Source organism: Hyaena hyaena, unplaced genomic scaffold (assembly GCF_003009895.1).
Source record: "Hyaena hyaena isolate Hyena2069 unplaced genomic scaffold, ASM300989v1 scaffold_1, whole genome shotgun sequence".
Taxonomy (NCBI): domain Eukaryota; kingdom Metazoa; phylum Chordata; class Mammalia; order Carnivora; family Hyaenidae; genus Hyaena; species Hyaena hyaena.
In genome coordinates, this window is record NW_024080633.1 from 10,818,022 (window position 1) to 10,831,277 (window position 13,256).

General features: G+C 55.2%; 2 protein-coding genes and 1 long non-coding RNA gene across 10 annotated transcripts in view; 2 read left to right on the forward strand and 1 right to left on the reverse strand.

Moving 5' to 3' along the window:
* Positions 1-1,013: 1,013 nt before the first annotated feature.
* LOC120228212 lies at positions 1,014-12,248 on the reverse strand. Of its 8 annotated transcripts, none has more exons than XR_005527439.1 (6): positions 11,813-12,137; positions 11,174-11,254; positions 9,072-9,211; positions 3,280-3,446; positions 2,416-2,544; positions 1,014-1,388 (listed from the first exon to the last, which is right to left on the reverse strand). XR_005527439.1 is itself a non-coding variant. In XM_039226479.1 (6 exons), exons 3-6 carry the CDS (start codon positions 9,089-9,091, stop codon positions 1,076-1,078), a joined length of 570 nt encoding a protein of 189 aa, XP_039082410.1. In that variant the 5' UTR covers positions 9,092-9,211; positions 11,174-11,254; positions 12,178-12,248; the 3' UTR covers positions 1,014-1,075. The 8 variants fall into 8 exon arrangements, 4 of the variants coding, with proteins under 4 accessions (XP_039082410.1, XP_039082417.1, XP_039082401.1 ...); XR_005527440.1 differs by lacking the exon at positions 11,813-12,137 and adding an exon at positions 11,626-11,802; XR_005527436.1 differs by lacking the exon at positions 11,813-12,137 and adding an exon at positions 11,606-11,802.
* LOC120228238 lies at positions 5,710-10,068 on the forward strand. The gene is made up of 6 exons (XR_005527443.1): positions 5,710-5,837; positions 6,751-6,867; positions 7,127-7,193; positions 7,310-7,625; positions 8,318-8,420; positions 9,608-10,068. It is a non-coding gene; the product is annotated as an uncharacterized LOC120228238 (long non-coding RNA).
* Positions 12,249-12,306: 58 nt separating the features above from the next.
* The window catches only part of SPG7 (SPG7 matrix AAA peptidase subunit, paraplegin), a 32,611-nt gene continuing 31,661 nt past the window's right edge, over positions 12,307-13,256 (forward strand). The window contains exon 1 of the mRNA XM_039226459.1: positions 12,307-12,500. Within this exon, the coding sequence (XP_039082390.1) occupies positions 12,318-12,500 (183 nt within the window). The 5' untranslated portion in view covers positions 12,307-12,317. The remainder of the gene's footprint in view (positions 12,501-13,256) is intronic.

A 13,256-nucleotide genomic window follows, 5' to 3' on the forward strand; every position in this document is an offset into this window, starting at 1 on the left:
TGGCTCCCGGACCCGGCGGCGGCTGCGGCGGGCGCCGGCCGCATGAGACGCCGCCGCCCATTGGCCCGCCGTATCCGCCTCCTCCATTGGCCCGCTGCGGCCGGGCACAGGGCTGCGCACGTCACGGCGTCGGGGAGGAAGTGCGCCGGCGGGGGTGAAGGGGCGGCTGCGAGAGGGACGGCTTCGGTGACAGGCCTGGGGCGGGACCAGAGGACGTTCCGGGACGGATTGGTCAAGGTCGTGCGTCCGGGCGCACGGGACCTTATGGTAACGAACGGCTGGATTGGCTGCTTCCTTCGAAGAGGGGGCGGGTGTTTTGTTCTCGGACGCGACGATTGGTCTTTCCAAACGCCGGAAGCGGCTAGGGGAACGGTCGAACGCCAGGGTCCCCGGAGCTCGAAGACGAGGTCCCCGCTGTGCGCTCCTGAAGCCGCGTCCCCAGAGTTGGGCCGCCGCCCGGCAGCCTCGGCCCTTCGTCCGAGCCCCCGCCGGCGCGCGCTCGTGCGGGCGGACCGCGGCCGTCGCGCCCCTGCCCTGTGGTTAAGGCGAGGCGCGCGCGGTGCTCCGCATGCGGCCGGGGCGGCGGCCGCGGCGGCGCGTGGAGGCGGGAGCCGCCGGGAGGACCGCGTGACGGGTGTGCGCGGCGCTTGTCCCGGGGCCGGCAGCGCCTCCGCGGCGGCTGCCTTCCAGGCGCCGCGGTCTGTCGAGCACGCACGGAATGACGGCCCAGGGTCCCCGTGTCCGTCTCACTGTGACAACTGCCTGGAAAAACGGATACGACTGGGACGCCAGACCCCACGCTCACTTGCGTAAATCTAGGTGGAGGGAACGAGGAATTCGCATTTTTTATTTTGGTCTCTGACAATACTCCTCGTTAGGAAATTTTCAGAAACACTGACCTTAGCCAATCAAATGCTCTCTGGAGGGAATTTGCCTTGGAAATAGTCTGCCAAGGTAAAAGCAAAGAATTTTAACAAAAACAACCTAATAGTACGGACTACAGTAGATGCGTAGTAAAGAGAAAGAAGCCGTTTCATGCATTTATTCAGAAATGGTTATTGCCACGAGCCAGACGCTATCCAGCCCCGGGAGGACCACGGGACCGCGGCGAGTCGACTCGCAGGGAAAACAGGTTTACAAGCAGCCACACAGTGAGCACTTTGAAAGAAACGCACAAGGAGTTATGAAAGAATACGGAGTGAAAACCAGGCCTGGTCCGGGGAGTGGCTTGCAAAAGATTTCCGTAAGGTGTTACACTTGAACTGCTGTCAGAGTCTGAGGAGGAGGTGAGTAGATGGGAGAACATTCGAGGTCCGCTGTCCAATATGATAGCTTCTAGCCGCAAAGGACAGCTAAGCGCTAGAGATGTGAGTCCAAACTGACATGTACTGTGAATATAAAATACCAGGTTTCAGGCTTAGCATGAAGAAGAAAATAATGTAAAATATTTCCCAAAAAAAGTTTTTTTTTTATTTTTTTATGTTTGTTTATTTTTGAGACAAAGAGAAACAGAGCATAAGTGGGAGAGGGGCAGAGAGAGAGGGAGACGCAGAATCTGAAGCGGCTCCAGGCTCCGAGCTGTCAGCGCAGAGCCCAACGCGGGGCTCGAACTCACGAACTGTGAGATCATGACATGAGCTGAAGTGGGACACCCAATGGACTGAGCCACCCAGGCGCCCCTCAAAAAAAAAATGTTTCATATTTATTGCATGTGGAAGTAATAGTATTTTGGATAATGGCCTTAAATAAAACGTGGCTTTGAAACTAATTTTATGTCTTTGTTTTCCTAATCATTGCTACCAGGAAATCTTATTTTTATTCCTAAGAAATTTTACTTTGTTTAAGCAGGATGCATACCCAACATGGGCCTCGAACTCATGACCCTGAGATCAAGAATTGGATGCTCTACCAACGGTGCCCGCCAGGCACTCCAAGTGCTGGGAAGTTTTAACTGCCACCCTGGCTGCGCTCAGTTTCTGTTCGACAGCCCTGGGCAAAGAAGCAAACTAACCGGTGCCCCTAAGTTGGAGAGTGTGCGGTGGCTCAAGGGGCGGTGTTCGACACATAGTTCAACTTGTAAGTGCCCACTGTGTTTTCAGCACTGTCGTAAGACCTGTATTAAATACAGGGGACCTGGGGTTAGAGAAGGGACGCTGTTCAGCGTAAGCTGGTTGGTGAGGAACTCAGATAAGATGATCTTTGAGGAGAACCCCAGGGTGGAGAAGCTGGGCGTGATTCGGAGAAGAGCACCCCAGGTTGGGCAGGAAGGGGCCCCACAAGCACAGAGCGAAGTCCAGGCACGTGAGATGAGGGAGGCGGCTGAGCAAGGGCCCCACTCGGCATTGGGAGGTCACCCCCGAGTAAAAAGCTAAGCCACTGCAGGGGTGCAGGGACATGAGCCCTGACCCGACCTACCGTTGAAGCGTCGCTCCGGAGAAGACGAGGGCACAGAGAAGGCGGTGCGAGGCTGCAGTGCCGTCGGGGCCCACGAGGCAGTTGGGGCCGGGATGTGTTGTGAAGGCAGAGTTGGCAGGACCTTGTGGGCTGTAAGAGAGAAGGGTCCGGGATGAAGTCAGCACTGGACGGAAGGACTCCAGGGGAGGGGAGGTAGAGCTTTCGGCGGAAAAACTGGGAGTTTAGTTTTATACAATTAAGTCCAAGATGCTTGCGCCTCCATGTGGGTGATGGGCGGATGCGGGTGCAGGGGCGGCAGCAGAGAGGTAGCTAGGTGCAGGTGAGGCCTCGCAGGCTCACAAGTGATTTTTTTTTTTAAGTTTATTTTTGAGAGAGGAGACAGAGCACAAGCAGCGCAGGGACACAGAGAGAGAGAGGAGAGAGAGAGACAGAATCCGAAGCAGGCTCCAGGCTCTGAGCTGTCAGCACAGAGCCCAACGCAGGGCTCGACCCCACGAACTGTGAGATCATGACCTGAGCCGAAGTCGGATGCTCAACCGACTGAGCCTCCCTGGGGCCCCCGGAGTCCTGTTTTAAAATGCCACTTTTGAAACCGCATGAAGGATGAGACCATGATGAGAGGCCAGGTGGGAAGCTGTTGCAATAGTTCCAGAGAAAAGAGAAACAGGAAGGGGGACGGGGAAGTGGTGCGGCTGGCAGAGGAGGAGAGCAGGGCAGGTGGCAAACGGCATGGATGAGGCTGGGGGCCTGCGGGAGGCGGCGGGACAGCCAGCATTGCCGCACCCTCCCCGTTCCCATGGAAACTACATCCCCACAGGACATTTCAAGAAAAACAATTTGCCCAACGCGCGGGCCAAACAAAACCTCTCAATCTGCAGCTTCCTCATCTCGGTCCCCACGGGGCAGCTGTGCACAGGCTTTCCCGGGAGGCCTGTTCTCTTCGGTGCGGTCACCTGCGGCCACCAAGGGCTCCTGATGCAAGAAACAAAACCCTGGTGGAAGCAGTTCCGTGGCAGCGTGTCCCTGTTCCCCTGGAACCAAAAGAAGCTGGTTGATGATTAAACACAAGCCACGTGTGGCTTTGGAAAACTCCAGCGCCCTGGTGATGTTCGATGCCCTCCCAGAGAGGAAATCATGTGTCCTCCTCGTACCCAGCCAAGCGGCTCAACGTGACTCAGCCTCCCCGGGACACCGGCCCTCTGGCGTGGACTGAGAGAGTGACCGTGCACGGGGGAGGGAGGCTTTCTCCTACTTGCAAAACTGAAAGGGAAGCAGCCCAGCCACCTTGTTTTCTTTCTACTTCCTTTTCTACACAAGTGGCAGAAGTGGCCAGAGCAGGCCCACATGCTGACCCCTTCCCTTCGGCCTCTACCCCCAAGGCCAAGCCGGCCCAGCCTCAGCCCTGTGGCCAACCCGTGCTCTCCGGCATTAGCCATGGTGGCTTCACAATAAATAATTACGTGCCTTGCTTTCCAGCGACTGTAGCTTGTGATGCATGGCCCTCCCAAACCTCAAGCGAGGGAAGAACTGCGGTGTGAATCAAGATTCAGATGTCCCTGGGACCCCTGACCCCAGGAACGCCAAAGCTACTCCATCATTTTTAAAACCTTGTACCTGGTATTTTTTCTGTAGCCTACCAGGGTTTGTCATTTTTTTTTTAAATGTATATGAGACTTAGAAAGACAGAGAGCAAGCAAGGGAGGGGCAGAGAGAGAGGGAGACAGAATCAGAAACAGGCTCTGTGCTGACTGCTCAGAGCCCGATGGATGCGGGGCTCGAACCCACAACCACGAGGTCACCACCTGAGTCAAAGTCGGACGCTTACCTGCCTGAGCCACCCAGGTGCCCCTGTGTATATGAAGTATTCTTTTCTTCGGTCAATTTCTCACAAATCCAACTAGAAAGGTTCGGAGTAAAAATAAGTCTTCCTAAGACTTTTTTCCTAGTGAGGCTGTCATAATATTGCATAATGTGTTTTATGTAATGAACGTCAGCTTGCAGAAAGCACAGGGCTCGCGAAGCTGGGAGATGAAATGTATACTCATTCAAGAGATACATGGGGGCCCACCGTGTGCCGGACAGCGCTACCGCACAGGCACCGCACAGCCCTCAGAAGCTCTTGTGGCTCTGCAGCTGGCATAGAACATTCCAGAAGCTTGGGTGGGTCATGGTCAGGAAGCGATGCCAAACCTGCCTGCAGCCCCTCTGGGGTTTGTGAAGGAGGCACCGAGGCTTTGCCCTTTGCAGTCCCTGGAAGCGCCGCCGTGGAAGAGGAACAGCCGGGCTCTACTGCTCAGCGGGGTAAAGCGGCTAGCACGCCAGCCCCGGCGGCAACCGCAGTGCTCCGTCTCCGGGACGCTCCATCCGGGGCCTGTCACTAATGCCGAATTCAGTGAAGGTTTCATAACAAATCCCTGAACTGACCCTGTGGGTGCTTCAAGATGCCTTTAGCTGAAGAGGAGCTCTCGACGATCATCTTGAATCTAACCTTGGTCCCTTTTCTTTTTTCAGTTTATTATTATTATTATTATTTTTAGTAATCTCTGCACCAAATGTGGGGCATGACTGTGAGATTAAGAATCACATGCTCTTCCGACTGAGCCAGCCAGGCACCCTAAGTTCCCTTTTTATTATTATTTTTTTAATCTTTATTTTTAAAAGAGAAGGAGACAGGGCGTGAGCAGGGGAGGAACAGAGAGAGAGAGGGAGACACAGAATCCAAAGCAGGCTCCAGGCTCTGAGCTGTCCGCACAGAGCCCGACGCAGGACTTGAATTCACGAACCGTGAGATCATGACTTGAGCCAAAGTTGGACACCACACTGACTAAGCCACCGAGGTGCCCCCTAAGATCCCCTTTTAAAAAATGAATAAAATTCACATCTTTGATTTAAAAAAAATAATCCTAGCAACATTAGAATAGCCATGATTGAGACCATGGGTTCCCCAGCTGTGGTCCAGGACCCTCCGAGGCCCCCCAAGACCTTTTTTGGAGGGGTCAGCAAAGTCTGGCAGTTTGGAGGGCACGGCTGCAGGCGGTCAGCAAAGGTAGCTGTTCTCAAGAAGGCAACGTAGAGCCCTGGGGTCTGGAAGGTTGAGCTGCATGTCACCAGACTGGAAGGTGTACAAGTGAACGAAGGAAGGGGGGAGAGAGAAGGGGTTCCACTGAGTCCGGGGAAAGGGTGAGAGGCAGGTGGCAGGAGAGAGGAGCCTGGAGCCAGCGGCTGCCCCTGGAGCTGTCCCGCACGTCACCGACGCACCTCCGGGGGTGGGTGTCCCGGAGGGGCCGTCCTGGCCCAGGCCTGGGCTGCAGAGACCCAGAGGACGTCGGTGGCTCGGGACCCTCCTTGAGCGGGCAGCCTGGGGACGCTCGGCCCTCCCCGCGTCAGCGGCCCTGGTCGGAGACCGAGACCGTGCTTTCTGGGTACGCGTATCTTTCAAAACACAATTCTACGGTACTGGGGACAGCAGGGGTGCTCAGTATTAGAGGAATTAGTAAATTTTGTCACCGAAGCCCAGCTTTACTTTGAAACTTTAAAAAGTATTCAGGAAATAAAAGCATAGAAATGCTACCAGCGAAAAGGGAAGGCAAGGCAAAGCTCCTGGGCTGCTCCGCTGTGTCAGTGTTGAATACTGTGTCATCTTCCAGTGACCCTGCGGGCAGCACCCACACCGTCCAGCAAGGCTGGCTCCTTGGCATCCGCCTGTCCCCAGAGCTCCCAGGCAAATGCTTTAGTCCCTCCATTCCGCCTACAGGTGGTTTTATACATCGTCTATGGGCTCTGGGTCATTTTGTTTATTCTGCTCATGAAACTATAACCTTGAGGCACCTGGGGGCTCAGTCGGTTAAGTGTCCGACTCTTGGTTTCGGCTCAGGTCAGGATCTCACGGTTCATGGGTTCGAGCTCCACACTGGGCTCTGCGCTGACAGGGTAGAGCCTGCTTGGGATTCTCTCTCTTTGCCCCTCCCCTGCTCACTCACTCTCCAAATAGATAAACTTTTTAAAAGGTTATTTTTTTTTTTAAATTTTTTTTTATGTTTTATTTATTTCTAGGAGAGAGGGAGAGACAGCGTGAACAGGGGAGGGTCAGAGAGAGGGAGTCACAGACTCTGAAACAGGCTCCAGGCTCTGAGCTGGCAGTCAGCACAGAGCCCGACGCGGGGCTCGAACCCACGAACCGCGAGATCATGACCTAAGCGAAAGTCGGACGCTTAACCGGCTAAGCCACCCAGGCGCCCCTTTAAAAGGTTATTTTAATAATAATAATAAAGTCCCTTTGTCTGTGAAGCCTGCCCTGACCGCCCCGTCTCACACTTTGTCTCTGAACCACTACAGTCTCACGAACCGTGTGCTTCGCTGAATTGGTTGAGCCATTTCTCACTAGAACAGAAGCTCACTGAGGACACGCATCTGTTCCCTGCTGCGTCCCGGCACCTAGGTCACGGCCACAGAGTAAGTACCTGCTAACGGCAATTTCTTTTGATCCCACAAAAATCTTTTTTCTCCAGTTTTCATTGTTGGCAACTGCTTTGAGGGCCTCTCACCAATCGCCCAAAACTCACCACCTGCCCTTTCACCCTCCTCTCTCTGCCCATCTTTACTTTAGAACTAGTAACGGTTCGGGGGGGGGGTGGTCTTTCCTCTATCCATCCGTGTCTCATCCTTTCTTTTGACCTATTTTTGTCCCTTCTCTTTTCGTTCCGCATTACAGAACACCCAGGAACGCGCCAGCAACCTCCGAGCACCGGAGTGAGAAGTTCTCAGTGAGCGAAGGCCAGGTTAGCAGGCTAGCAGAAGAGGGAGGGACAGGTGGGAGCAGTCGCCTGTCGCCATGTCTTTCTCCTGGGACACTGTGGCTGTCCAAATTCAGTGGGGTTCACGGGAACTTCTACAGAAACAGGTCCACCGCTGATTTGCTGAAAAGCCCTAACAGCCACAGACACCGAGCATCTGGGCCCGGCAAGCTGGTGAGCACCCTGAGGCCTAACGAAGGGCACAGACCCCCAGGACGGCCCTCGTCCAGGGGAGCAGCAAGCTCTGCCCAGCCTCCCGGAATGGAGTCACTCAGCGGACAACTGCAGGCTGCGGATGAGGGGGTGGGGACACAGCGGCCCCGAGCACTGGCTGCACCCTAGAAACGAGCAAGCAGAGGACCCTGTGGGCTACACGGCAGTCATCTGAGACAGCGTCTGGGGGACCATATACAAAAAGTGAGCGCCTTCTTCCTTCAAGTGTCTTATCATTTGCCCAAACAAGTAACCCCTGGGGCCAGGGAGATAGCAAGCTAGTGACTTCCAGGGATAGCTATAAACTGCACATCCAGACACGGTCCCGCTTTCCTGTAGCTGAACCCACACAAAACTTCCAAAGCTACGCTGGGGGGCTATGGAGCGAGAGACTCCAGGCCTCTGGCCGGTGACGACTCCCCAGTAGCTAGTGGACCTGGACAAACCCCAACTTAGACCAACAAAAACCCAAAACCCCAAGGTAAACTTGCATCCGAAGAAAAGGGGTGGCTCATGAGGAGACGAGGTAGGGGGTCGCACCTGCTGTGACTGGATCCAGGGCTGCAAACCAGGTCGTATAAAGCCTCACCCGCAGCCTCTGCCCCTTCACACACGGGCCTCCTTTTCCCCACCCGTGGTTGGCTCTCGGGGGGAAAGGGGAGCCTGCGCGATCCATGCTCCTCATGACCCCAAAGGCAGTCCCTTCTTCATCTTCAAATAGAAGCTCTAAGGAAGACGCACAGGCTGACTTTCTGTTCCTTAAGTAAACACTGTGCAGATTAATGCAGCACCAGGAAGGGTTAGGGTCGCGTGAGCAGGGAGGTCAGGCTCATAGGGCCGGGTTTTGCTGAACAGATGTGAACACACATCTTCCATAATCATCACTATGGTTGCAGGCTCCAAGGAGACCCTGGAAGACCCCTGTCCACTGGAATTCACACCCTTGGGCCATCCCAGGGTCCACACGGTGAAGAGCTGAACTCTCTTGCCAACAGCCAGGTGAAGGCATCCCCTGGAAGCCACCTTCCAGCACCAGGAAAGCCTCAAATGACTGCATCCTGGCCATCAGGTGGACCACACCCTTGTGAAAGATTGAGCCAAAATTGCCCTGGCAACCACGCTCAGATTCCCAGTCCTCAGAAAACTGGGTGACACAATGAATGTTGTTTTAACTTGCCAAGCGTTCGGGTGATTTGTTCACGGCGATAGGCAGCTGATACAACAACACAGCAAGCTAAGTGAACGGATTAGGTCAGTGCGGCCAGAGCTATGAGGGTTGGTGGAACCGGAGAGGGCGGGGAGCCTGCCCTGGCCAGGTGGCCCCTTGACCTCGGTCCAGAGTCTCACAGCCAGCAGTCTTAAGCAATATGGAGCACACACAGCCATTGAGTCACACACATTTCTGTACAGGCTGTTTGCTAGTAGAATGGACTATTTATCCTTTTAAGAACAAAGTCTGTGATTACAAAATCTCATACACATGATGACTAAGACGCAGCTAACGAGTGATATGAAAAGAAATCACTTCCTAAGAAACATCTTTTAGTTCAGAAACAAAATTTACCAAAATTCAAGAAAATGAATGAGTTTATTCAAACGCTCCACAAGAAAGTGTATCTTATAGAAGACGTCCTCATATTGGCCAAATACCTCGTTGGAGAACAGGTCATTCGGAGCTCTGACAGCCTCAGCAGCAGGAGCTCAGCAGTGTGACTTGGGTAGCAGTCAGTGCTTGCACTGTGCAACCGTCCAGGGCCTCCGAGGCCAGGGCAAGTGTGGAAACACTTGTTCTGAGAAAAGAAAAGCAGCTTAGAAGTTTACTTGCTGCCAAGCTTCCCAATTTAGGAAGAAGCAAAGAATTACTTGTTCTGAGAGGAGAAAGAAAGCCTAGGTTTTAAAACCAAAAATGGCCCAAAACATCAACTTCTGTCTTTTTTTCTTTAACGTTTATTCATTTTTGAAACAGAGACAGAACCTGATTTGGGGAGGGGCAGAGACAGACACACACACAGAATCTGAAGCAGGCTCCAGGCTCTGACCTGACAGCACAGAGCCCGATGCGGGGCTCGAACTCACAGGCTGAGAGATTATGACCTGAGCCAAAGTTGGATCCTTAACCAACTGAGCCACTCTGGGCCCTGATCAACTTCTATCTTGACTGCTAACGTGTCATCCCTGTTTTACAGACAAGGACAGATGGGGAGCAGCTTGCCTGAAGCAGGAACTTGAGAGCCTAGGACCCCCAGCACCCGAGGAACAGGGAGTAGCTGCATGCGTGTCCTCTCGTCCTCTCTGCTCCCTCCTTCCACCAAAGGACCGCCTGGCTCACCAGCACGGCAAAGCAGAAGCCTAGGACCGGAGCCTCCAGCCCCGAGTTCACCTTGAGGTTGCCCCAGAGGGTTAAAAGGAACAGCCTTCACGTACACATACACTGAGTAGAGCCGAGGAAGAACAAAATCATGGTTTGTGGGTTTGAGCCCCACAAGCCTGCCTGGGATTCTGTCTTCTCTTTCTCTCTGCCCCTCCCCTCCTTGCTCTCTCTCTCTTTCTCAAAAATAAATGAATAAACATTTTTAATAAATGTATCGATAATCTGTTCTTCCAGAATCACATTTGCTAGGACACCCAACTCCTGGGTACGAATGACTCCGGCTTCATGAGCTGTTTTCACGTACTTTTATTGTATTTTATCCTTACGACAACCCTGTGGGAAACCCAAGGCTGCTATTAGCCTCACTCTGTAAATAATTATTATCCCTGTTTTAATGATGATTAAACTGAGGCTTGGAGAAGGTAGTAACTTGCTCAGCGTCACAGGATGAGGACAGCAGCCAGAGTTGTCCCCAGAGGTTGGCCCCTTGCCATTACCCGTATTGCTTCCCACTGAGGTGTCAGTCAACAGTCAGACCACAGTAACAACTGCACCTCAAGCAGTATTAGCGGGATCCTATCTTACACTCTTCCTCAACACATTCAAACTTGGTAGAGGCTTTGGGCGATGAGGGAACAGGGATGGGAGGGGGCCTGGTCACTTCCTGTCAGGGCACATTGCACAAGCTTCGATAGGATGCAAGAAACCACTCTCTCGGAAGTGTGGTTCCGGTCACTGTCACGGGACTGGTCTGGGCAGGATGAGGGCAAGGCAGAGTGAGGACGGAGTGAGCTGGAAGGCAGAAAGCGGCCGGGAGATCTCAACCAGCAAAGGAAAAAACAGCGGATGGAAGGCTGGGGAAGAAGGACTGAAGGTGAAGGACCGTGGCACGTGGTACGAGGACTTAAAAGACTAAAGCAAAGACAATTAGCTCAGTTGTGCAAATCACCCCTGGGCCGGGGGGCTGCTCTCTCCACAAACCAACCACAAATCAGAATCTCTGCAGAAGCACCGGCTGCTGGAGAGCTGAGCACCCATAATACGGACACTGGATTTTAAAAATGTCCCCGGGGCGTCTGAGTCAGTCGGCTAAACGTCTGCCTCTTGACTTCAGCTCAGGTCACATCTCCCCGTTCCTGGAATCGAGCCCAGGGTCCAGCTCTGCGCTGACAGCAAGGAGCCTGCTCGGGATTCTCTCCCTCTTGCTCGGCCCCTCCTCTGCTCCCACGCGTGCACGAGCTCTCTCTCTCTCCCTCTCTCAAAATAAATAAACACTTTTAAAAAGTCCCAAAGTTTTCAGCAGTAAGGGAGGGGAAGGATACACAAATGATGTTACTTTTGGAACACGGGTGGGGAGCGCAGGCCCAGAAACCTGTCGTACCAGCTCTGCGGCTCTGTGCGATCACTTCTCAGCTGTGACCTTGGACGGGAACTTTTAATGTTTTTGAGTCTGTTTCCTCACCTGTAAAACAGACATTAGGAGTACTTCAGAGCTGTCAATATTACAGTATTTGGTACGAAACTAGGCACCAGTTAGCACTAAGATTGCCTGTAGGACTTTCCAGAATACAGGCACCTAGGCGGCTCAGCCGGGTAAGCGTCCGAACTCGGCCCGGGTCAGGACCTCAGTCCCAAGCCGGCTGCGTGCTGACCGCTGGGAGCCCGGAGTCGGCTTCGGGCTCTGGGTCCCTCTCTGCCCCTCCCCCACTCTGTTCCTCTCTCAAAAATAAACATTAAAAATTTTAAGGAAAAAAAAAGCACAGGAACATGTTACAATAACCCCGTAATAACCCCATCTCTGTAATACATCCACCTAGTTTTTCGTTTTTCTACCAAACAAGCTTTTCAGCTCGGAGCAGTCAGCGGTCTCGAAGCCGGGCACTGACGCGCGGGGCCGCAGGCCGGGGCCGAGCCAACCGGCCCTGCCCTCCCGCCTCCTGGGCCATGACCCTGCCCCGGGCGGGGGAGGTCGTCCTGCCCCCTCAGAAATCGTTAGGACAGTCATCTGTCCGAAACAAACCGTCTGTAGGACGCGGGTTCTGCCTGCGCCCGGGCGCCCGCCACCCTCGCTGCTCGGAACGCGCGCCCCGCGGCCCCCTTTCAACGGCGGAGGGCGCCCCGCGGCCTGACCCCGGCCTCTCTGCCTCGAGGCTCCGCCCGGCCGCGGGCGGGGGCTGGGGTCCCACTCCCAGCCCCGCGTCGGGGGCCCGAGTCCGGGTCCGAGTCCCAGTCGCGGGTGAGGGTCGGGGTCTCCGCGCCCGTCCTTCGAGCGCGACTCCCTCCTCGCTCCGCCCCGGAAACGGACGGCCGTCCCCGGCAGCGGCGCCCCCGGCCGGCAGCCCGGCGCGGAGCCCCGACCCTCTCCCTCCGGGGCTGGGCTCGCACCGGCAGCCGCCTGGGAAACCGCGACGTCACGCCAGCCGCGTCGGGCGTGCAGCGGGCGCGCGGGACGCCGACACTCGGCAGCGCGACCGCGCAGGCGCTCCCGGGCGGTCCGACCGCGCAGGCGCCGCTTCCGCGCCAACATGGCGGCCGTGTTGCTGCTGCTGCGCGCCCTCCGCCCGGGCCCGACGGCGGGGCCCGGGCGACTGCGGGGCTCCTGCTCCGGCCGGGGCCCAGGCCTCCCCACCGGGGTCGGGAGGAGGTGCCAGCACTTCGTCTACAGGCCTCCGGTCCGACTCGCGGGGGCCGGAGGCCCAGCCAAGCAGGTAACCGCCGACCCCCGGACGGGCCCCTGCCACCTCCCCTGAACCTGGGCCGGGCCCCTCCCACTCCGCTTCCGCCCCGGCCCCGGGCCGGGTACCGCCACCCCTCCCCGGAACCCCCTAGCCCCGGGAGGCCCCTCCCCCTCCGCAGGCCCCCCGCGCCCCCCGCCCCGCGCCCTTGCCGGCCCCTGAGGCAGAGCGGTGCCTTCAGTGCAGGGGTGCGGGTGCTGCGGGAGGGCCCGGGCGGCCCTGGAAGAGGCTCCGCACAGGCCGCAGCTTGGATCTTTGTAGCCCTTATTTCCTGTATTGATATTTTCTGCCAGTTTATTTGTCTTTCTGGCATCTTCTAATTGAATCCAGGGGGGCTGGCTGGCTCAGTCGGTGGTGAGGGACTCTTGATCAAGAGTTCGAGCCCTACATGGGGTATAGAGATTACTTAAAAATAAGATTTTAAAGGAAATAGGTAAACAAATTGAATCTAGCGGAGAATTACTTCACAGTTGGCCCACGTGGGTCAGATCTCAGCGGGATGAGTTCCGGATAGCCCTGGGCCGTTGCTCGTAGTGGGCTAAGGTTTTGTGGGAGCAAAACACCTTGTAACTATTTTACTTTTTGTCTTGTAGCTTAACATGATATGGACTCACACTCCTGGAGCATTCCTTAGCCAAGACTGTTCCAGGCTTTGCTCAGGGTAACTCTTCATCCAGAAAACAAAGATCTTAAGTCCTGGTGCCTTTATGGCTGATTTTTTTTTTTAAC

Coding starts and splice junctions, on each gene's coding strand:
- LOC120228212 (XM_039226470.1), bottom strand. CDS start 3,912: ATGCATCACAAGCTACAGTCGCTGGAAAGCAAG. Junction 3,447..3,879: donor TACAGTCGCTGGAAAGCAAG/GCACGTAATTAT, acceptor TTTTGGTTCCAG/GGGAACAGGGACACGCTGCC. Junction 2,545..3,279: donor AGGAAGCTGCAGATTGAGAG/GTTTTGTTTGGC, acceptor TCTCTCTTACAG/CCCACAAGGTCCTGCCAACT.